The sequence below is a fragment of the Hemicordylus capensis genome, chromosome 4 (genome assembly GCF_027244095.1).
Source record: "Hemicordylus capensis ecotype Gifberg chromosome 4, rHemCap1.1.pri, whole genome shotgun sequence".
Lineage (NCBI taxonomy): Eukaryota > Metazoa > Chordata > Lepidosauria > Squamata > Cordylidae > Hemicordylus > Hemicordylus capensis.
This window is the reverse complement of record NC_069660.1, coordinates 238537674-238560655: the sequence shown is the minus strand read 5'-3', so window position 1 is coordinate 238560655 and position 22982 is coordinate 238537674. Positions and strand designations below refer to the sequence as shown.

The 22982-nt window shown below is 43.0% G+C and overlaps 1 protein-coding gene across 3 annotated transcripts in view; it reads left to right on the top strand.

Annotated features, from left to right (window-relative positions):
• Positions 1-22982, top strand: part of RAB31 (RAB31, member RAS oncogene family) — a 114438-nt gene that overhangs the window by 48959 nt on the left and 42497 nt on the right. For all 3 annotated transcript variants that reach the window (XM_053247607.1, XM_053247606.1, XM_053247605.1), the window contains exon 4: positions 21268-21339. In XM_053247607.1, coding sequence (XP_053103582.1) covers positions 21268-21339 — 72 coding nt within the window. The remainder of the gene's footprint in view (positions 1-21267; positions 21340-22982) is intronic.

Below are 22982 nucleotides of genomic sequence, written 5' to 3'. Positions count from 1 at the left end.
CAGTCTCACCCTTTGGCTGCGACACTGGCAAGTGGATGCTGCATCTCAAATCAACCTTTCTGCAGTCCCCTTTACATCCTCCTGACTCGATGGGGTTGAGGGCCTGCCTAGCTCACTTCTTTCACGCATGGGAGGCCTCCATATCTGACAAGTGGGTCCTCGATACAATTCTGAACGGGTGCAAGATAGAGTTAACATCACACCCCAGGGACTGCTCCTTGCCCATGCCAAGATCCAAATCCCATCTGAAACATACTGCACCTCAACAAGCAATAAATAATCTCCTCATCAGTTTGGCAATAGAACTGGTTCCTACACAACAGCACCATCTGGGCATCTACTCTGTCTTGTTAACTGTGCCCAAAAAAGACAGATCATCTTGGGCAGTCTTGGACCTCAAATACTTAAGCAAATGGGTCAGACACAGAAAATTCAGAATGGAAACTGTTCGGTCCATAGCAGAGAACCTGCATCACGGAGACCTCCTGGCCTGCATCGATCTCACAGAGGCATATCAGCACATTCCGATACATCCACACTCATGACACCTGCTCTGCTTCTGCTACCAGGATTGCCACTACCAATGCATGGTGCTCCCATTTGTATTGTCGTCGGCACCAAGGATATTCACCAAGGTGATGGCCCTACTGATGGTGTGTCTCAGACTCCAGGGAGTCAGGCTGTTTGCTTATCTGGAAGATGTCCTTATGCAGTCCAGGGGATCGGCCACACAGGATGTGTCCATCATGCTCGCGACACTCTCCTCACATGGCTTCATAGTAAACGATACCAAGAGCCAACTGACTCCATCCATGCAAATTCAGCATCTGGGGGGTAATCATAGACACCATGCGGGACAGGTTCTTCCTTCCAAATGAAAGAAAGGCAAAAATTCTAGGCCTCACCCATTCTGTCCTGACCTACAGGAAGGTGCCCATCATGAGGTTAGTGCAGCTGTTTGGCCTAATGGTCTACACCCTGGAAGCCCTTCCCTGGGCACGATTCCATCTCAGACCCTTGCAGTGGTTTATCCTACCCCATCAGTTGGAGATTGCACTGAGGCAAAACACACGGGTCTCATTGCCAACCCAATTCAGGAGCTCTCTTCGTTGGTGGTTGAGTGACATACGCCTCAGCCAGGGCAAGCCCTTCCTAGACCCTCCAAGAGTAATTGTCACAACAGATGCCAGCCTTCACAGATGGAGAGCACACTGCCTGTCCCTCTCAGCCCAGGGCACATGGACAACACAAGAGAGAAGCCACAGCATGAACTGGCTGGAGCTAAGGGCTATTTGGTTGGTGCTCAAGGCATTCTCCAATCAGTTCAACAACAAGGATGTACTCATCTAGACAGATAACATGACAGCAAAGGCTCATGTGAACCACCGTGGAGGCACCAGATCGTACTCTCTATACCAAGAATCAGTCCTCCTACTACAATGGGCAGAGACCCACCTGGTCTTCATCATGGCTCACCATGTCAGCGGCACACTCAACACACAGGTGGATTGGCTGAGCCACCAAGATCTACATCCAGTGGAATGGAGGCTCAACCCACAGGTTTTCCATCTACTCATGGAAGCTCTGGGTCAACCAGCATTGGACCTCTTTGCGTCCCAACTCAACAACCAAATGCAGTGATTCTTTTCATGCTTCCTGTGCCCGCAGGCGGAAGCAGTTGATGCCATGTCCAGTCCATGGCCCCTGTCATGGGCATGCTATCAGACTCCGAGGATGAGGAGGAGACAGGCAGTGTGACAGCGGAGAAGGGAGTGCAGCAACCTCAAAGGCATGAAGTTGCAGAGGCAAGCGGGACCGACTCACAGGACGTTGAAAAAGAAACAGAGCCTGGTACGGCAGCTCCTGTGGAGAAGGCGCAGCCGATCTCAGCTATAGAGAGGCGTCAATCGAAGAGACAGGAGGAGATAAGGAGACGCACGTGCAGAACGGCTTGACTAACAAGAAGAGCTGCTGAGTCAGGGACCCATGATTGAAAGCACATGCTTTCAGCCTATTTAAGATGGCTTCACCTCAGCTGCATTGCTGGTAGCAACATCATGCTTTGGTGAGCTACCCAGCTGTGTTCCTGCTTGTTTTGACTGTGCTTTGACTCCGGACCATTTGGACTCTGTTTGTGGAATTCGACTTGGACTTGGTTTGACCGATTGGATACTGAAACGACTCAGATTAGCTTTGGTTTGGAAATTGCTTACTGCTTGGCTCTGACATTCTCCTTTTGACCCTTTGCTTTCTTCACGCTCCGTCTGCTGATATATAGCTCTAGATTAGCCTGACAGGTTTACGACAGCCCTGAGAACTCCTATACGCATTTCCACCAGTCCCACTGATTGCCAGGTTCCTTCTCAGGGTCAGATTGTGGAGGGCACAGTTGATCCTGGTGGCGCCCTACTGATCCCGCTGCCCCTGGTTCGTGGAGATCATGCATCTGTCAGTGAAGGGCCCGTGGTTTCTTCCCAAAAGAGGTGACCTACTCATTCAAGGGCTGATCCTGCACCATGACCCAAATTAGTTCAGGGTTGCTGCATGGTGACTGAACGCAGCCTGCTAGGCCACCTCGGCTACGATAAGAGAGTCCTAGATACCTTATGAGCATCAAGAAGGTCATCCACAAATAGGTTTACCAGTGTACATGGCACGTCTTTTTTGTGCTGAGGCAGGCAGCGCAAACTCACAGCCACTGAATGTGGACTTGTGGAACTCTTGTTGTTTCTCCAGGATGGGTTTGACAAGAGCCTATGAACAAACACCATCAAACGGCATGTGGTGGCACTGGGATGTCTCCTGACCACCCAAGGGGAAGGCCATATCGTCACACCCACACTTGAAACTATTTCTTCATGGAGCCATACTACTATCACCACCAGTGGTATACAGATTCCCTTCATGGGACTTACACAACTTTCTTAGAGCCCTACATGCACCTCTGTTCGAACCTATACGTTCTATCCCACTACGGGTACTCTCCATAAAGATGGCCTTCCTAATAGCCATCACATCGGCCAGACGAGTTTCCAAACTGAGGGCACTCTCAGCCAGTGAAAGATTCTACATTTTCTCTGAGGATTCGGTGACCCTCATTCCAGACCCAGTCTTTATACCAAAGGTGGCTTCAATTTTCCATAGGTCACAGAATCTAGTACTCCCTTCATTCTGCCCTAAACCGTCTTATCCATGAGAAAAAGAATGGCACAAGCTCGATGTCCGCCATTACCTAAAGACTTAACTCTCACGAACATCTGCCTTCTGGACCATGGAAGCGCTTTTTGTATCTTTTCTGCCTTCTATGATGGGACAACCAGTGTCATCATCCACTCTAGCCAGATAGATAAAGGCCTGTATTACCTTGGCCTACGAAGCATACCACCTGCCTACCCCGCTGAAGATCACGGCCCATTCCACCTGTGCAGCAGCCGTGTCAGCAGCCTTCTCGACAAACATCCCCTTAGAGGACATCTGCAGAGCGGTGACATGGTCTGTCCCATCTACCTTTACAAGACACTACAAGTTGGACCTCTGGCACTCAGCTGAGGCTTCCTTCAGCAGGCATGTTCTACATCATGTTCTTCCACCCCAATAACTGGGTTCACCCACCCTCCCAGGGTCTTACTAGCTGTGGTATGTCCCACGGAGATGTCCTCAACCAGCAGCTGAGAAAGGAGCATTGGTCACTTACCGTGAAGGCTTCTTCTTGCTGCTGGTGTTGAGGACATCTCGACTCACCCTGGGCGACCACGGCTACTGGTCTCCATTCTCGTTTTGCATTTCTAGTCTGCATGTACCTATCTTCATATTTTCATAGCTTCACTACTATGGTTATAGTTACCTTACCTTTCAGAAGCTTGGCTGTATCAACTAAACTGGGAGGGGTTATCCTCTTGGGCCTTTTAAAGGCTATCACTAGTTTCAATTCATCCTGCCTGGAGCGTGCTGGGAAGGATAACCCATGGAGATGTCCTCAACACCAGCAGCAAGAAGAAGCCTTCACAGTAAGTGACCAATGGTCCTTTTCCTGCACTATACAGGGATGTTTCAAGAGGAAAGAAATGAACCAAGGTCACCCCCCTGCTTTCCAGAACCATTTCTCCAACACTGTACAATAATAAAATACTCAGATTCAGGGCTGGTAGCCAGTCCTAAAAATTAACCAACTAGCTCTATGTAACACGGCAAGGGAAGGTCTCGAAGGAATGGGGGTTATTTTCTGCTTCCACTGTCATAACTCTTTCCCCCTCTGTGACCTGAACATAGATCCTGTTTTAGGTTGCTGAAGCCCTGAACAGGATGAAGTCCTCCTAGGGTTTGGAGGTAACTGCAAAATTTTGTTGCAGGTTATACTTGTTCTCATACAATGTGATTTCAGTATAGCTTTCTTCCAAGAAAGTGTGCTCACATCCCAGTCATATACTTGTTTTTTTCATCCAACTGGGTCCAGCAGGATTGACTTACCTCCTCGTAAGTGTATAAGGGTTTACAGAATTGTCATTCTTAAATTTCTCTAGAACTAAAGTTAACATCTGCTATAGGGGGAAATATCCAGTTTTATAGTGGATTTATGTATAACATTTTTCCATTCTGTCAGTTAGGAATTTAGGAATTTCCTATTCCCCATCTTCTTTTGGAATGAGCAGCTTTCATTTCAAGATAATATTCATGCTACTTTTGCTCCACACACAACCCCCCGCCATATTTGCTTACATTTAAGAAAACCAAATCTAAATTGCACATTAGTTCCCTAATCCATGCTATTATAGCATTGCTAACTTTTGATATTTCAGATGTGTAGAATTGGGTTCAAAGATGCCTCCTCCCATGGTTGATAAAAATTGATGGTTTTGAAAAAAAAATTTTAAATCAAATTTTAAAAATTTAAATTGGATTTTTTTGATTTAAATTGATTAAAAAAACAATTAATAAAGAACTTAGGCCAAAGATATCATCATGAATATTAATCATAACTTATATTATATGAACATGTTAACAGCAGTATATGGGGTTGAGAGAAAACAGACCTGATCAGTCCTATTCTGCAGGTGATGTACTTGCAGCACACACACAGAGTCAAGCCCTTGCTCCTCCCCTCAAAAGTGTAAAGACAAAGAAGGTCAATGAATGGAGGATTTGAGGGGTTGGAGTAGATCTGAGCAAGGAGGGGTATGGATATAAATCCATGGGATGGGGAGGGGAGGGGAAGAGAAAGTGAAACCAAAAGTGAACAGAACATATTCATGCAGTCCTGAGGAAACAATTTCCGAGTGTATCCGCCATTGTTGAAGGAAAACACCTATCATGACAGCAGGCTATAAAAGAGACCCCATTTGGGAATCTTTTAACATTCCTGTGCCTGTGGGTAAGAAAGGCATGCGTGTGAAAGGCAAACAGTGCAACAACAAAATGCAAGGCCTGGTTTTCTGAATAAAACAGCATTATGAGAAACTTGTACTTCTTATAGTGTGAACCTTCCTTCTAAAAATGAAACCTACTTCTATCTCTAAATTTGTGTTAAGGTTATATTAGACAGCAAGAATGTACTTTTATAGAAAATGATGATTAAATAGAATCTGTCTGAGTAGTAATTTAAATTGTGATTTATATCCTTAAAATTGAGTCCTTTTGTGAAGCGATTTAAATTGTGATTTAAATCAAATCAACCCCACCCCCCTGCTGCTGCTGAAAGGCTATGTTTCACAGAGCACTGCATGAGAAAAGTGATCTTAAATCCAAAGATGTACTGCCTGCACAAAAAAAGTGCGAGAACTGCTATAGGATCTTTTTCTTCTGCTCATGATTCTTTAGAAGGCTCTTTTCTTCTGCTCAAGATTATTTAGAACAAAGACACATTTTATAGCCCAAGATATGGTGGTTGACATTATCCCCAGGATAACATGGATGGTTCAGCACCACCTATGCCCCTGCAGGTATCCAAAATGCCACCTGCAGTATTGAACACTGTTGAGCCCTTTCCCACAGTGACTTAAAAGTGCACAATTGCAGTTGTGTAATGCGATGCCCATTTTTTCCAGGGGGCATCATGCTGAGCAACTGTGACATGGCATCCTGTTTTAAGTTACAGAGGAACAGGGCTGTTCTGCAACACCATGGGCAGTGTTGCAGACACATGCAGGAGCACAGGCTCTAAAATTGTCCACAGTCAGAGTCCTTGAACAAACGTTTCTTAATAATTGTTTGGTATGTTTTATTTATTTATTTAACATATTTTTATACTGCCCAAAACATGCATCTCTGGGCGGTTTATAATAAAATAAATGTCAACAGAAAAGGTTAAAAGATTACAAACCATTTAAAATTTTAAAACAGTGTTAAAACTATTGAAACAGTACTTAATTAAAAGCCGGGGTGAACAAATGCAGCTTTAAAAACAATTTAAAAGTTGTCAGAGATGGGGAGGCTCATTCCAGCAGGGAGCACATTCCAAAGCTTCAGGGCAGGAGCCGAGAAGGCCCATTCCTGAGTAGCCACCAAACAAGACGGTGGCAACTGCAGACAGATCTCTCCTGATGATCTCAGTGGGTGGTGGGTTTCGTGACTAAGAAGATGTTCTCTTAAACACCCAGGGCTCCGACCATTTAGGGCTTTATAGGTTATAACAAGCACCTTGTATTTTTCCGGAAATATATCGGCAGCCAGTGTATCTCTTTCACTATGGGAGTTATATGGTACCTTTGAATATGGGAGTCATAAAATGGTCTCTCCGAGATGACCCAGAGATCAACCTGGCTGCCACATTCTGGACCAACTTTCGTTTCTGGACTACATACAAAGGCAGCCCCACATAGAGCACATTGCAGTAGTCCAGTCTGGAGGTTACCAGCACATGTACCACTGTTCTGAGGTCATTTATCTCAAGAAACTGATGCAGCTGGTGTATCAGCCGAAGCTGATAGAAGGCACTTCTGGCCACCGCCTCAACTTGGGACACCAGGGAGAGTTTTGTGTCCAGAAGCACCCCCATACTGTGTACCTGTTCCTTCCAGGGAAGTGTGACCCCATCCAGAACTGGCAGATCTAACTCATTTCCCGAGTTCTGATGCCGCACAATGAGTACCTCCGTCTTATCTGGATTCAGTCTCAGTTGGTCATCCCTCATCCAGCCCATCACCGCCTTCAGGCAGACATTTAGGGAGGTTTTGCTTTCTCCTAATGCTGTTGACAAGGAGAAATAGTAGTTTGTTATCCCTCATCCAGCCCATCACTGCCTCTAGGCAGACATTTAGGGAGATTATGCTTTCTCCTAATGCTGTTGACAAGGAGAAATAGATTTGGGTGTCATCAGCATACTGATAACGCCCTGCACCAAATCTCCTGATGATCTCTCCCAGCGGTTTCATGTAGGTGTTGAACATTGGAGATGATATGGAGCCCGGAGGGATGCCATGCAGATGTTCAGATTTTGAAGAACAACAGTCTCCAAGGGACACCATCTGGAACCTGCCCAAGAGGTAGGAGCGGAACCACTGCAAATGGTGCCTTCCACTCCCAATCCCCTCAGACGCTCCAGAAGGATACTATGGTCGATAGTATCAAAAACCACCAAGAGGTCCAAAAGGACCAACTGAGACACACTTCCTCTGTCAATTCCCAATTGGACATCATCCATCAGGTTGACCAAGGCAGTCTCCACCCCATAGCCCACCCGAAAGCTGGTGTGAAATGGGTCTAGATAATCAGTTTCCTCCAAGACTTTCTGGAACTGGGAGGCCACCACCCTCTCAATTACATTGCCCAGCCATGGAAGGTTGGAGACAGGCCTGTAGTTGAGGGTTCCAATGCAGGCCATACCAGCCCTCTCACAATCCTGAACAACTCCACTGGACGTAAATTTATAGATGCAATATGGGCAGAAAAGAATCTTTTCTTTGCCGCATGTATTGTCTGAGCATAGATCTTCAAATGTGCTCCATGTTGCAATCTGTTGGATTCGAGCCAAGTCTTTCTCCATTTGCGCTCCAGTCGTCTGCCTTGCTGCTTCAGCCCCCATAGTTGTTCCACTTACCAAGGAGCCAATTTTGAAGTAGGTTGGAGAGAATGCTTGGGAGCGATAATGTTTGTTGCCCTGGTGAGTTTGTTGTTCCAGTTCTCCACTAGGGCATCAACAGGATTGTTGGCAGAGCCAACACTAAATCCTTCCAAGGCTTCTTGGCATCCTATTGGATCCAATAACTTTCTTGGGAGGACCATCCTAATAGGCCCCTCATCTCTGCGAAGGTGGGGAGTGATTGCGAGTCCAACCTTAACCAGACTGTGATTCATCCATGACAATGGGGAAATCACAGGAGTCCTCACCCACGGAACACCACCCTGATCAGAGAGAAAGACCAAATAAAGCATGTAATCAGCAGTGTCACACAACAAACTGAGTCTCACAGCATTCAGTCTCACAACAAACTGAGACTGAATCCAGATAAGACGGAGGTACTCATCGTGTGGTGTCAAAACTCAGGAGATGAGTTTGATCTGCCTATTCTGAATGAGGTCACACTTTTCCGGAAGGAACAGGTACGCAGTCTAGGGGTGCTTCTGGATCCAAGCCTCTCCCTCGTGTCCCAGTTTGAGGTGGTGGCCAGAAGTGCCTTCTATCAGCTTCGGCTGATACGTCCGCTGCATCTGTTTCTCGAGATAAACAACCTCAGAACAGTGGTACATATGCTGGTAACCACCAGACTGGATAACTGTAATGCACTCTATGTGGGGCTGCCCTTATATGTAGTCCAGAAAATACAGTTGGTCCAGAATGTGGCTGCCAGGTTGGGTTATCTTGGAGAGCCCATGTTACTCCCGTATTGAAAGAGCTACACTGGCTGCCAATAGTTTACGGCAAATATAAGTTTACGGCCAATAAGTTTACGGCAAAATACAAGGTGCTGTTTATATCCTATAAAGCCAATAAGTTTACGGCAATAAGTTTACGGCAATAAGTTTACGGCAAAATACAAGGTGCTGTTTATATCCTATAAAGCCCTAAACATCTTGGATCATGGGTATTTAAGACAACATCTTATTCGTCATGAACCCCACTGCCCATTGAGATAATAAGGAGAGGTCCGTCTGCAGTTGCCACAGGCTCATCTTGTGGCTACTCGGGGATGGGCTGATGCCCCGAGGCTTTGGAACCCGCTTCCTGCTGAAATAAGAGCCTCCCCATTTCTGACAGCTTTTCAAAAGTCTTCAAGGATGCATCTGTTCACCCAGGCTTTTAATTAGATATAATTTTAATTGTGTGTTTAATAATTTTAACATTTTAAATTTTAAATTGTTGTAATGTTTTAATCTTTTTAGCTGTTGTTTTTTAATCTTTTGTTGTAAATCGTCCAGAGACTTTCATTTTGGGCGGTATACAACTGTGTTAAATGATTCAATCATAATCATAATAATCCTTAAATATAAGGATGTTTAATTAAATAATCTTGAAATAAACATTAACCTGTTGTTGTCTGAGATTTAGGTTTACATGGATTTCTGGTCAATAAAGAACTGTGTTAATGATTATTTGCTGCAACAGATGAACATGGCTAGGTCTCTGGTCAATAAGTAGGCACGGAAGCTTTATTAAATTAAGTCTTCCAATCCGAATATGTATCAGTAGGATACATATCTTTCTCTGCCATGGCAACTTGCAGATTTTTGACTTGTATTTTATTTTTACTTTTTAAATATTTTGGATATTTGTGAAGTTTTTAAAAACTATATCAGTTTAGTGTGGTGTTGCAACAAAGGTACAAAAATATTTTCAAAGATAGTTAATAGAAGCTTCCCTTTGAAATGTGATTGGTTGCTAAAGGAGAGTAAAGTGCTTTTAAATAATTCACAGTTCCTTGAAGAACTCTTGAGAGGTGTGGTAAAACTCTTATTGATTTGTTCTGGCCTTTGATACACAAGAGTTTTTGTTTCCTCATTATTACTATTATTATTATTATTATTATTATTACATTTATATCCCGCTCTTCCTCCAAGGAGCCCAGAGTGGTGTACTACATACTTGAGTTTCTCTTTCACAACAACCCTGTGAAGTAGGTTAGGCTGAGAGAGAAGTGACTGGGCCAGAGTCACCCAGCTAGTTTCATGGCTGAATGGGGATTTGAACTCAGGTCTCCCCGGTCCTAGTCCAGCACTCTAACCACTACACCACGCTGACTCATGTGAAAAACCCAAGGCTGTTGCTTGTTGCATAGGCCTGTTCTTTCTTTGTGCAACATATGGGCTGATAGAAATATATTAATTGCTTGGGTGTGCCTAGGTGCCTCTACATCTAGGGACTTGTTGACTTCAAATGACTGACTCTTGGAAATCTCAGTTGATACATTCATCTCTGTTTTCAGGATGTTCATTTAGCATTTTACCTTGCTATATAAAACAGTTTCTTCCTCTTCCTCTACCAGCCCATATATACTAACATTTTTACTGTCCACTGATTAAGTATACTCATCTAAGAAAACTCATGCTACAACACATTGGTTAGCTGTTATGGTGGCACAAAGTGCTGTGCCAAATAAATAAATAATGTTTTTGCAATCTGAGAGTTAAATTATCGGAAGAGAACTACTGCAACAGCCCAACCAGTAGACATTGTTCCCGCAGGTGAAAAGCTATTGCTTTCCCTTTGACTCAGCCTGCTCTTTATTCTTTCTGAAGGGAAGGGGGGAAATGAGGAGTAAGGTAGTGCATCAAGCCACTCCAACCTTCCCTGCTTGTTGGGATAGTTGTGTGATGAAGACCCTCAGGGTTCTAAATAATCAAAGCCAGCTAGTTCTCACATGAGAAACTGAAGCATGTAGCCAGCCTCCTGGAATGGTAAAAGCTTTGAACAATCCAGAGGCAATCAAAGAAACTGGTTATGCAAAAAAAAGCAAGATTGACTCAATAAAACAAAACATAAATTGAGGAATATAAAAAAAACACAGAAAGCAGAGTTCTGGGTAATATCCAGACTAAGTCAGTCATGACTCATTTGTCTCATTGATTTCAATATGCTTAGTCCTAGCTAACTAGTCTGGATGTTGCCCACTGACTTTAATGCCATAAACCAGGGTTTAATATGTAAGGATTATAAGAGGTCCTGTTTACCGAGGCCATCGTAAAAGGCAAACGTGCTTCTCTTTTATCAGCTGAGCAGAGTGGCAGTCTTGCACAACCTGTGATCTATGGGACCAATAGCTTAACAGGCAATTATCTCTTTACTAAGGTAGTTTCTTTGATTTAAATGCTACATGTAGAAGAAACAATGACAAGCAATGGCTGACATGTGTTTAGCAATTATCTATTTAGTATGCTGATCGTTGATAAATACACTAGGATAATTAAGATATAAGGGGCACAAACCAGTTGGAATTTCTGCAGTACTCTTAACTGAGAGGAATGAAGCCAATAAAAAAACAGCACAGAGCATTAGGGGTGTGCACGAACCAGAACTCGTAGTATGGTTTGAATTCAAATTGAATTCGAATCAAACTTCATGCTGCTGAATCAGTTTCGTAAAACTGACTGGCTGGTCTGGTCCATTTGATTGAACTGGCTTGACATTTCGGCTATACTTATAAAAGGGAATCTGCTGAGGATTCCACTTTACAAGTAAGGGGCGGGGTAATCTACAAAGGGGAGGGCAGAGAGAAAAGTAATGTAAAGTTCTCCTTATCGGCTGGTGCAGGAGCTGCTGCCACTTGCCCCCTCCCCAGTGCTGCCCAAGTGGATCGCACATGCCGAGAGGCTGCAACCGTGCCACCACCATGTGGGCAGCTTGGTAAATACAGATCTCCGTGTGCTTGGGCAGCACCGGGGAGGCGGTGAGTGGTGGTGGCAGCAGATGCACCAGCCAATAAGGAGTACTTTACATTATTTTTCTCACAACCCCAGCAGGCTCCCATCGATGTAGAACCAGTCCACTCAAACTGGGCTTGGTTCAGTTCAATTGTGGACCGAACTGGCTACGATTCAGTCCACAATCAAAATGCCAAACCAACCTGGTTTGATACAAACTGGTTATACATTGAATGGTTTGTGTCCAACCCTACTGAGCATGTATAGCAAATATTAATTTAAATGCAGCTTATGAATTGGACATTCCAGGTGGATGGAGAACTGTGCAACATTTCAGAGACCTGTTTGGATTCATGCTAAATTGAAGCAGATGGGGCCTATTTGGGTAGGCTGTTGAAGATTTGCTTAGACTTTCAACCCCTCCCTAATCTATAAGAGTAGCCCTGCTGGATCAGGCCCAAGGCCTATCTAGTCCAGCCTCCTGTTTCCCACAGTGGACCACCAGATGCCTCCAAGAAGCTCACATACAAGAGGTGAGGGCATGCCATCTCTCTTGCTGTTGCTCCCTGCAATTGGTATTTAGAGGCATCTTGCCTCTGAGACTGGAGGTGGCCTATAGCCACCAAACTAGTAGCCATTGATAGACTTGTCCTCTATGATTTTTTCTAAGCTCCTTTTAAAGCCATCCAAGCTTGTGGCGATCACCACAACCCATGGCAGAGAATTCAATAGATTAATTATGTGCTGTGTGGAAAAGTATTTCCTTTTGTCTGTTCTAAATTTCCTGGCCTTCAGTTTCATGGGTTGTGAGAGAGGAAGAAAAACCTGTCCACTCTCTTTACTCCATACCTAATTTTAGACACCTCTATCATGTCTCCCCGTAGTCGCCTCTTTTCCAAACTAAAAAGCCCCAGAATCTGTAGCCTTGCCTCATAAGGAAGGTTTTCAGTTCTATAATATGCTTTATACGATACGGTGACTAGTGGTGTGCACGGAACTGGCGCCTGCCAGTTTGAAGTGTGTGTGTGTGGGGTAACTTTAAGGACTGGGGAGGGTGCTCTTATCCCCCACTGCATTTCCCCCACCGGTGCTGTCATTGAAATTGGTCCCATGGGATGGCAGCATACCTCCTTGCCACCCCGGTGTACGTTGGACTAGAAGTGCTTGGTGCATGTGCACATGCCACCGAGCACTTCCAGGTACTTCCAGTGGGGGAAACACAGCAGGGAGGGAGGGGCTGAGAGCCCTTAAAGCTATCCCCCCCACCTTCTAACCAGCTGAACCTCTGGACCTTCGAACTGGTTTGAAGGGCTGTAAAAGCATTGCACTACCAGACTCTGAAATGCTTTCCCGGTGGCTATTTGCTTCTCGGTCTCCATCACAGCTTTTAGAAAGCATGTTAAATCCTGGCTTTTTACTCAGGCTTTTATATGATTGTCTCTGCTGCTGCTCTTTGTATTTTGTACTGTTTTTATGCTTGTGTTTTATATTTTTAGCTCAATATTTTAATTGTGTCTTTTTTACAATCTTGTTTTTAAATTTTGCTGTAAACCGCCTTGGGATTGTTTTAATGAAAGGCGGTATATCAATCAATCAATCAATAAAAGGGCTTCCAAACGGGTTCATGCACAGCCCTAACAGTGACCAGAACTGTACGCAGTACTCCAAATGTGGCTGCACCATAGATTTGTATAAAGGCATTATAATATTAGCATTTTTATTCTTAGTACCCTTCCTAATGATCCCTAGCATGGATATTGCCATTTTCGCAGCTGCCACACTCTGAGTTGATACTTTCAACGATCTGTCCACCACGACCCCAAGATCTGGTCAGACAGTGTATATGTGAAGTTGGGGCATTTAGGGAGGTTAGGTATATGTGAAGTTGAAGGCATTTAGGGAGGTTAGGTATATGTGAAGTTGAAGGCATTTAGGGAGGTTATGCCTTCTCCTGATGATGTTGACATGAAGAAATAGATTTGAGTGTCATCAGCATACTGATAACACCTGCACCAAGTCTCCTGATGATCTTTCCCAACCATTTAATATGGCTATTGAAAGGCATTGGAGACAGTATGGAGCCCTGAGGAATGCCATATAGAAATTCATGTTTAGAAAAACAACAGTCTCCAAGTGACCTCATCTGGAATCTGTGTTGAGAGGTAGGATGGAACCACTGCAAAGCAGAGCCTCCCACTTCCAACCCCCTCAAAGGGTCCAGAAGGATACTATGGTCAATAGTATTGAAAGCTGCCAAGAGATCCAACAGAATCACACTCCCTCTGTCAATTCTTCATTGGAGATCATCCACCAGGCCAACCAAGATAGTCTCCATCCCATAGCACACCTGAAAACCAGTTTGAAATGGCTCTCAATAATCAGTTTCCTCCAAGACTGTCTTGAGCTGGGAGGCTACCACTATCTCAATTGCGCAGCCATGGAAGGTTGGAGACAAGCTTATAGTGGCGTAACTCTGAGGGATCCAATGCAGGTTTCTTCAGAAGAGGTCTAATAATTGTCTTCTTAAGGCAGGAAGGCACCCTGCCTTCCCTTAGAGAAGCTTTTTAAATTTCAAACAGGCCCTCTTCAACACCCCACTACAAGATATTATATACGCTGTGTCGGACAAGGGTCAAGAGAACAGGTGGTAAGCGACACTGTTCCAAGCAGCTTATCTACATCGTCAGGAGTCTAAAACTGATCCAGCCTAACCACATAAGAGGAGTTGCTGGACACCGCCACATTAGATTTTGCAATACTTGTGGGAACTGAGTCTTATTCAGCCCAAATAAGAGAAATTTTATCCTTGGAGGCATCCTGCCCTCCCTTAGAAAAGCATTTATAATACCTACCAGGCCTTCTACAACAACCCCCCACTAGATCGTGTAAGTCATGTTGGAAATGGGTTGAGAGAACAGGTGGTAGGCTGCACCATTCCAGGCAGAAATCCCTGAAAGTACTTAAAGGGCTAGGCAGGAGACAGGTTGAAATTGGTTCACCATGCTCCTGCTGGTGAGGGAACAGTGGCAGCAGCAGCTTGAGATATAAAACTGCTTCTGGCAGGATTTCCTCTGCATTTCTGGAAATGGGAATTGTAGTAATTTTTTGAGCCCCCAATGGAGCTCTGTAAAAGACTACAATTCCTAGGAGCACCTGTGCCAGAAGTAATAGTTAAATAACCAGCTGATACCACTGCTGTTCCCTCACCACTGGGAGCATCTTCAGCCTGTCTCCTACCTCTGCTTTCTCCAGTAAGTACTGTCAGGGAATGAAGAAGCTTTGGCCCTGAACTGAAGCAGCCACTTTGAAACAGACCAAAGCAAAACAGGAACCTCACCTTATAGTCCTGAATAGAATTGTGGCAGCTGTTGGGGAGGCCCTGAAGTGCTGATGTGCCCCCTGAACAGAAGCAGGGCTGCTTTGCTCAGCTTTAGTAGTTTCTAATCCAGCTCAGATTTTCAGAAAAAATCTTTTTAGGTAGCTTTTTGCCAAAATGGTATCCCTATTATATATTATGTGGTAATATATAAGCCTGAAGGGTTGTCATGGTACAGTAGTAATTTCTCAGTCTTTTTTTCAATGTATTCTGTTTTGTTTTGTTTTGTTTTAATCTTTTAAAAAGGTAATTATAGGTGGACCTTATTATTGATGGTACCAATCAGTGTTCCTTCTAACTAATTCCCAGATGTTGTTGACTACAGCTCCCAGAATCCCCAGCTGCAGTGGCCTTTGCTTGGGAATTATGGGAGTTGTAGTCAACATCTGGGAATCCCTGTTAGAAGGAACACTGGTACCACTATTTGTGGTTCCACATATCTGCGTTTGGAGAATATGCACCTGATCTCAATATTTGTGGTTAAATAAAGGGCTAAAATCCTCATATCTGTGGTTCCTAGGTGCCGGAAATGACCTCTGAGGTTATTTCCGGCCACTATTTTGCTTAAAGGAGCCATTTTGTGGGTCTTCTGTTTAAAAAGAAAGATCCTCCCATTTTTCACAGAAAATTGGTAGGGGGGGGCATTGCTGGATAGCTGGAGACGTGTGAAGCATGGTATGGTACTTTATTTCAATCATTTTCACATTTCTTTTCTGAACTTTTTTGCCCTCTAGGAATCTAGCCCCCCCCCCCATGTTTCATTATCCACATAAATGATCTAGAAGCAGGGGTAAGCAGCGACATGGCCAAATTTGCAGATGATACCAAACTCTTCCGGGTAGTGAAATCTCAAACGGATTGTGAGCAGCTCCAAAAGGATCTCTCCAACCTGGGGGAGTGGGCGACAAAATGGCAAATGCAGTTCAATGTTAGCAAGTGTAAAGTGATGCACATTGGGACGAAAAACCCCAACTTCAAGTATATGCTGATGGGATCCGAGCTGTCGGTGACGGACCAGGAGAGGGATCTTGGGGTTGTGGTGGACAGCTCGTTGAAAGTGTTGACTCAATGTGCGGCAGCTGTGAAAAAGGCAAATTCCATGCTAGGGATCATTAAGAAGGGGATTGAAAATAAAACGGCTAACATTATAATGCCCTTATACAAAACTATGGTGCGACCACACTTGGAGTACTGCGTACAGTTCTGGACACCACATCTTAAAAAGGACATTGTTGAACTGGAGAAGGTACAGAAAAGGGCAACCAAGATGATCAGGGGACTAGAGCACCTTTCCTATGAGGCAAGACTACAACACCTGGGGCTTTTTAGTTTAGAGAAAAGACGACTGCGGGGAGACATGATAGAGGTCTATAAAATCATGCATGGTGTGGAGAAAGTGGAGAGAGAGAGATTCTTTTCTCTCTCACACAACACTAGAACCAGGGGTCACTCCATGAAATTGATTGCCAGAAGGTCTAGGACCAACAAACGGAAGTACTTTTTCACACAACGCGTGATCCACTTGTGGAACTCTCTGCCACAGGATGTGGTGACAGCCAACAACCTGGATGGCTTTAAGAGGGGTTTGGATGACTTCATGGAGGAGAGGTCCATCAATGGCTACTAGTCGGAGGGCTGTAGGCCACCTCCTGCCTCAAGGGCAGGGTGCCTCTGAGTACCAGTTGCAGGGGAGTAATGGCAGGTGAGAGGGCATGCCCTCAACTCCTGACTGTAGGCTCCCAATGGCATCTGGTGGGCCACTGTGAGAAACAGGATGCTGGACTAGATGGGCCTTGGGCCTGATCCAGCAGGGCTGTTCTTATGTTCTTATGGTGAGGACAGAACCCCTGCAGATAGGGTCCACCTGTATGTTGGAAATGAATTTCATTATTGAAAGACTTAAGGTCCTAGAAACTTCTCTCAACACTACAGAGATGTTTAGTCACTGCAGACTAGCAGAGGTGCTGGAAAGCTGAGCATAGGGTTGTTGCTGCCAAGCCATGTAGTGGAAATGGACCAAGGATTCCTTGGGATCACCTGTGTAATAGTCAGAGGCCTAGAGCACTCTTTCAAACATCTATGATATGCCAAGTCCAACAGTGATACATGTGATTCAACTATGACAAGGAAGAACATGAAGGAGGAGTACACTTCCTGCATATTCTGGTGTACCCTCTGGTAACTGTTGAAAATGTGCCCATGTTCAGGGCCATTACTGTACTGTATTGCACATTAAATTCCCTGCATGCCCTTCCCATATTTACTGCATTGTGCATTATTAAGACAAAATTAGATGCACCAGTAACAACTATGTAGCCATATTATTTGGAGAGAACTACCATTTTGGCATGCCACTCCCCACAAGCTAGATTCTGGCCAGCAGTGAGGAAGGCAAAGGACCAAGGTGGTACTGTTGTGATCTCTCAGTCTTGATATTTTTCAGACAATTCACTTCCCTTTTGTTCCAGAGACAGCCCAAGACAGTGTGGATTTTCCAAGGCAGAAAATCCAAATGGCACCTTGCTGTTATGGTGGTGGTAATAACAATAAATGAAATAACTGACAATTTGTTGCACTATAATAGTACCAAATCTGCTGCCTGAGACAGTATGTCCCAGTCTACCTAATCGTGTTCCCCCGCCCCCATAACTCTTACCATTTGTACTACAGTGGAAATAGTCCACTGGACCTTTTGTTGCACAAGCCCCATTTAATTTAGTGAAAGTCACAGTGGTATGAGAGGATACACTATGCATCCCCCCTACTACATCTGTTTTCAGTGCACTACATCATGTTCTTCTGTCATGTGTTTTCTCGTCCAAGGACATATTTTTCTGTACATAATTCATTTTCATGCATTTCCTGCACCAGTCCTGTTTTTCAAGGTCATGGGCTTGGGAGAAAAATAGAATACAATTTTCCTGACTTTAAAAAATAAGTCAAAATGTTTATCCAGTCTTCCATATTCTACAATAAAGCCAGTAGAGAAAAATCCTGGGCTTGTTTTGCTAATTTTTTACAGTATGTAAATATTATTTAAAGGCATACTGTTATATAAAGTTATGCTTTTGAATAACATGTCTCATTACAGTGTGCTATAAATTGTTTAATAAAGCAGCCTTTGTGAAGAAGCACAGCACTTTCTTAATGTCATATCAAAGGAGGATTTCTAAGGAAGTCGCATGATATGTATTTCCAGTCATATGTATTTCCAGTGGATTAAGTCCCAGATGTTTAGCATCCAGAAAATTAATTATGTTGCTTCTGTACTTCCTGCTAATCTCCAAATTTTAAAGACTTAATGTTTGTTTGCTCAGATGTCATAGTTTGAGAAAGAAGTTAATTCTGCATGTGTGAGACACAGAAGCAAAGCTTCCAAAAATCTTCTTACTCTTATGTTTTCCAATCTCTTTCTTGGAGCTTTCCTTGCATGTTTGGACCCATGCTGGTGGTCTGGTATATTCTAGCATGTTCTAAGAAGCCTGGGAGTTAATGCTGTGTGTTGCTCAGCAAAAACTCGGGGAGTTCAGAGAACAGCTGATCCAAGAATGGTGGCAGAATTGGCACTTAGGTGTGGATTTCAGTGTATATGTAAATATGTAGGGAATTATGGAAGGCTCTCCCTGGGTGGGGACAGAGTATAGAAGTGGCGAGAAAAGAGATGGGGAAAAGAAACTTTATGGATTAAGATGATTTGGTAGGGGAGGGAATGAAAAGGGGATGAGTAGAAATAATTATTCTTTTTTCAAGTGTATCTGGGAATTTTTCTTTGTTGCAAAGGAGTGGAATTTAGGTTATAGGAACCAAGGATAAATGGTGGTGTAAAGATTTTATAAACTGCATGTTAAGCAAAGTTTCAGATGCATGAAGCCAATTTATAGACATGGGTGAACAGAAAACAATTATGTTTCACATTGTACTTGTCCTCCCAAGCTCTTACGTTGCATGTTTATTCTGGGAATAGGAAAGGGGTCATGGGAAAGGGGTCCTCATTTCATGGTCCATGGGTTGAGCATATCTGCATCCCATCACTCATGCTCAGAGTTAACTTTTGTTTGAGATTTCTCTTGTCGTATAGAATTGTCCAATAGAACCAAAGAGTGTTACAGATCTTTAGTCTGTTTTGACAAAACCTTTAGAGTGGATTGATGCTAACAACATTTTAGCTATTGAGCAGGCGGGCTTTTGGGAGGGTCGTTCCACCACGGAACATGCTTTTACCCTTCAATTTTTGGCAGAGAAGTATTCTAGGTTCCCAGGTTCAGCACTTTATGTACCATTTATTAAAGCTGCTGTAGATCTTAAAGCTGCATTTGATTTGGTTTCGAGAGAGAGAGAGACTTTAGTCTAAACTGGAAGTTTAACTGGTCTAAACTGGAAGTTTAAACTTTGGTCTTGGTATAGATAAAAGATTATTTACGCTTATTGTTAGCCTGCATAAGCATACTTATCTGAAAGTTCATTATGGCCCAACTGGACAGTTAACATCGGAAATTCCAACTTTCAGAGGAGTACATCAAGGCTGTATACTTGCTCCAATTTTGTTTAACATCTATGTTAATTCTGCAGTCACTTGTTTGTCCACCCTTTCTATTCACCCACTGAAGTTAGCTGATAGGCATGTCTCCTATATGTGGATGACATGGCTATTATGTCTCAGACACCTGTATACCTTAAGCGTGCCCTAAGACTGTTCTCATTGTTTTGTAATGAAGAGTCTATTGAAATAAACTATAGTAAAACTAAAGTCTTAGTGTTCGCCAAGCGAGCTAGGAGTTGTTATTGGTCCATACAAAGACACAAGATTGAGCAGGTTAATTCCTTTAAATATTTAGGAATTACATTTCGCTCTGTTGGTTCTAGAAATGCCCATTTTAATTCCATCAGGCAGTCCGCTCAATTGGCTATAAATAAAATAAAATCTTACCATTCTACACATGGTGCTGCCTTTATACCTGCTATGTTGAGACTGTATACAGTTAAAGTATTGCCTTTATTTTTATATGGAGCCCAACTGGGACCTGCAACTAATTTCGCCCCACTTGAGGCTATGCAAATTAAGTTTATTAGACGCATTTTGCAGGTACCATGTTGTGCTCCTAATGCTGTCATTAGAAGAGAAGTTGGGCCTATTAGGCTGGAATCCTTATACTGGTGCTGTATTTTTCGGTTCTGGTTAAAATTAGTTTTTAGACAAGCGAGTTTAGCCTCTTTGGTTATGAGGGATGGTTTCAATTCAAGCTGGAAACTAGCTGTGTTGAGTAAGTTTTCTCTTTTTGGCCTTTCTGTAGAGGATTTGCATACTGTAGGAATGGAGCAGACCAGGAAGTTAGTTAAGCAACGTGTGCTGGATATAGAAATTCAACAAGAAATTTCATGGATCAAGCATGGCTTATACTTAGGGAGTCAAGCTTCTAATTTTAAACCTGCTAAGTATTTTGATGTGGTGCTTGTTCCTAAATTTAGACGAGCTCTCACTTTAGCGCGATTAAATGTTATTCCCAAGCAGTATTGGAAGGCAGATTTAAGGGAGTTCCGCTATCTTTACGACTTTGCCCATGTGCTAAAGGGGTTATAGATTCCACCTTGCATGTTTTCCTTTATTTTGATTTTTATAGTGAACCCTGTTTAAGACTTATATCTCCGATGTTAGATAATTTGCCTGGCCAGTCTGATGAATTTTATTTAAATTATCTTTTAACTAATGTGGATAATGATATTATCTCTGTCATGGCTGGATTCTGTTATATTATTTATATAATAATTATATAATAATGATGATAATGATGATAATTATATTATTTGTAAAATGCATACTGTTTTATTGTGTTTGCTGGTCAATGACCAAATAAACTTATCTCTCTCTTTAGTCTGCAAATACCACTCACAGAGATATAATAATTATCCTAACTGAATAGATATAAATTTAAATATATCACATCAGTAGATGTGATTGTAATAGATTTAGATTAATGTAACCGTTTGCAAATGATCATGAGACGCACTGATTAAAGAGGATAAAATGATAGCATCTCTTGTTGACTTGCACAAATGCAAAAACTTCATCTGATTTATTTTGTTTTGTGTTCAATTTTTCGTAGTTTCATTCATTGGCGCCAATGTACTACCGTGGATCAGCAGCAGCAGTTATAGTATATGATATCACTAAACAGGTAAGCTATCCAATCACAATTGTCCTGTCACTGGTATGTAGCTTATTCAACCATTTTGAAGACCAATCAACAAATAATTGTGTGGGTACTTCTGATGCCTTCTGTCAGCATCAGGGTTGCTAGGGAAGAAGGGGCCCGTGTTTGCCCCTCTCCCCGGTGGCCCCTCGGAGTGAGGGATATAATGAAGAAAATAGGAAGAGGTGGAGCTGGGGGCCCTGGGTTCTTTGAACCTGTCTGCTCAATTATAGCTACATCCCTGGTCAGCATTCTACTGAGTTAAGTCAGGTGGTCCTTCAGAAAGATTGGCGGATCATTTCAGTGGCTTCACAGGCTTTATTAGAGGCTCTTTTCTTGAGTCAGAAAAGCATGATTACAAGCGGAAATGCTGGAGAGAATGTGTGGTGCAATCCCTAACAACTGCAGGTCACCTGACTTGTCCCAATCCCATCTCTTGGATCAGAGGTCTGGAATCGAGAAAGACCCATTCTCAAGTAATAAAAGCAGAAGGTTTATTGTGTGCACCTTTAGCACCACTGGCTTGGCAGGACCACAAGCAAGACAACTTCATTCTTAAATAGATCTCCCTGTTTCCCAAGGGTTAGTACAAGTTTTAAATCCCAGTTATTACTATCATAAATAACTTGACCAATCTGAGTGGAAGTGAATAGTGCATTTCAGAAGTCATTTTAATCCTTTTTCTGGCATCCTGCTTCCCCTATCAGTATAAAGATGGACTTTTCTGGTTACTTTACAATCAGTTTTAATTTTCAAGAATAAGCATTTCTGATGATGACATGTTTGTAGGCCAACACTTCGCCGAAAAACAAATGTTCTCCCAAACCAAAGGTTTTTATTGTTAAAGCTGGCTTTAGTGAAAAAACATTTAATCATCCTGTCTTGCTGAGTTCTTGTTTCTTACCTAAGTTGAATGCCAGCACTACATTCCATGCTTACATAGGTATGGGGATAATAGTAAATAATACAGTATTTTACCATTGAGGATGGTAAAATACATGAGGATGTCATTCACAGCATAGGAAGTCATTCCAAAAAGACCTATTTTATAAGAATATACAAATAGGTACCTTTTTAATTACAGTGGCCAATATTTTTACTAGCAGTGTGCATGTGCTTCTAACAAAGGCACACACTCAGAGATAGTCTCCCTGCTTCCAAAGTGAGCAAGTCCTTGTGCAAGATTGTGATAGTTCTTGCCACTCTCCCATTGCGTTAGAAGCACTCTTTGACTCACGGAAACATGTGTCTGAAATTTGTGCAAAGATGCGTTTCTGCAGGTCAAAGGGCACCTCTGGAGGAAGGGAAAAGCTCCCAAAAATCAACATACTTTTGCACAAGAGAATGTTTTTGGAGGCAGGGAAACTAGTTCTGTGCACATGCTTTTGTTAGAAGCACATACACAAACACTCTTGTTAAGGATGTCAGCTAGTGTCAGCATACATCTGCTCTGACAGCTGAACTGTATCGGAAAAGTTGTACTTTAAAGCAAAGCAAATTAAGTGAAATAGAATTATATAAAAATGTGTTTTTAGTCCTTGCCACATTTCTCAAATGTAAAGAACTCATTATGGTCAGGATGTTCTCTGCTATTACATCCAAATGAAAAACCACAAATCTTCAAAGCC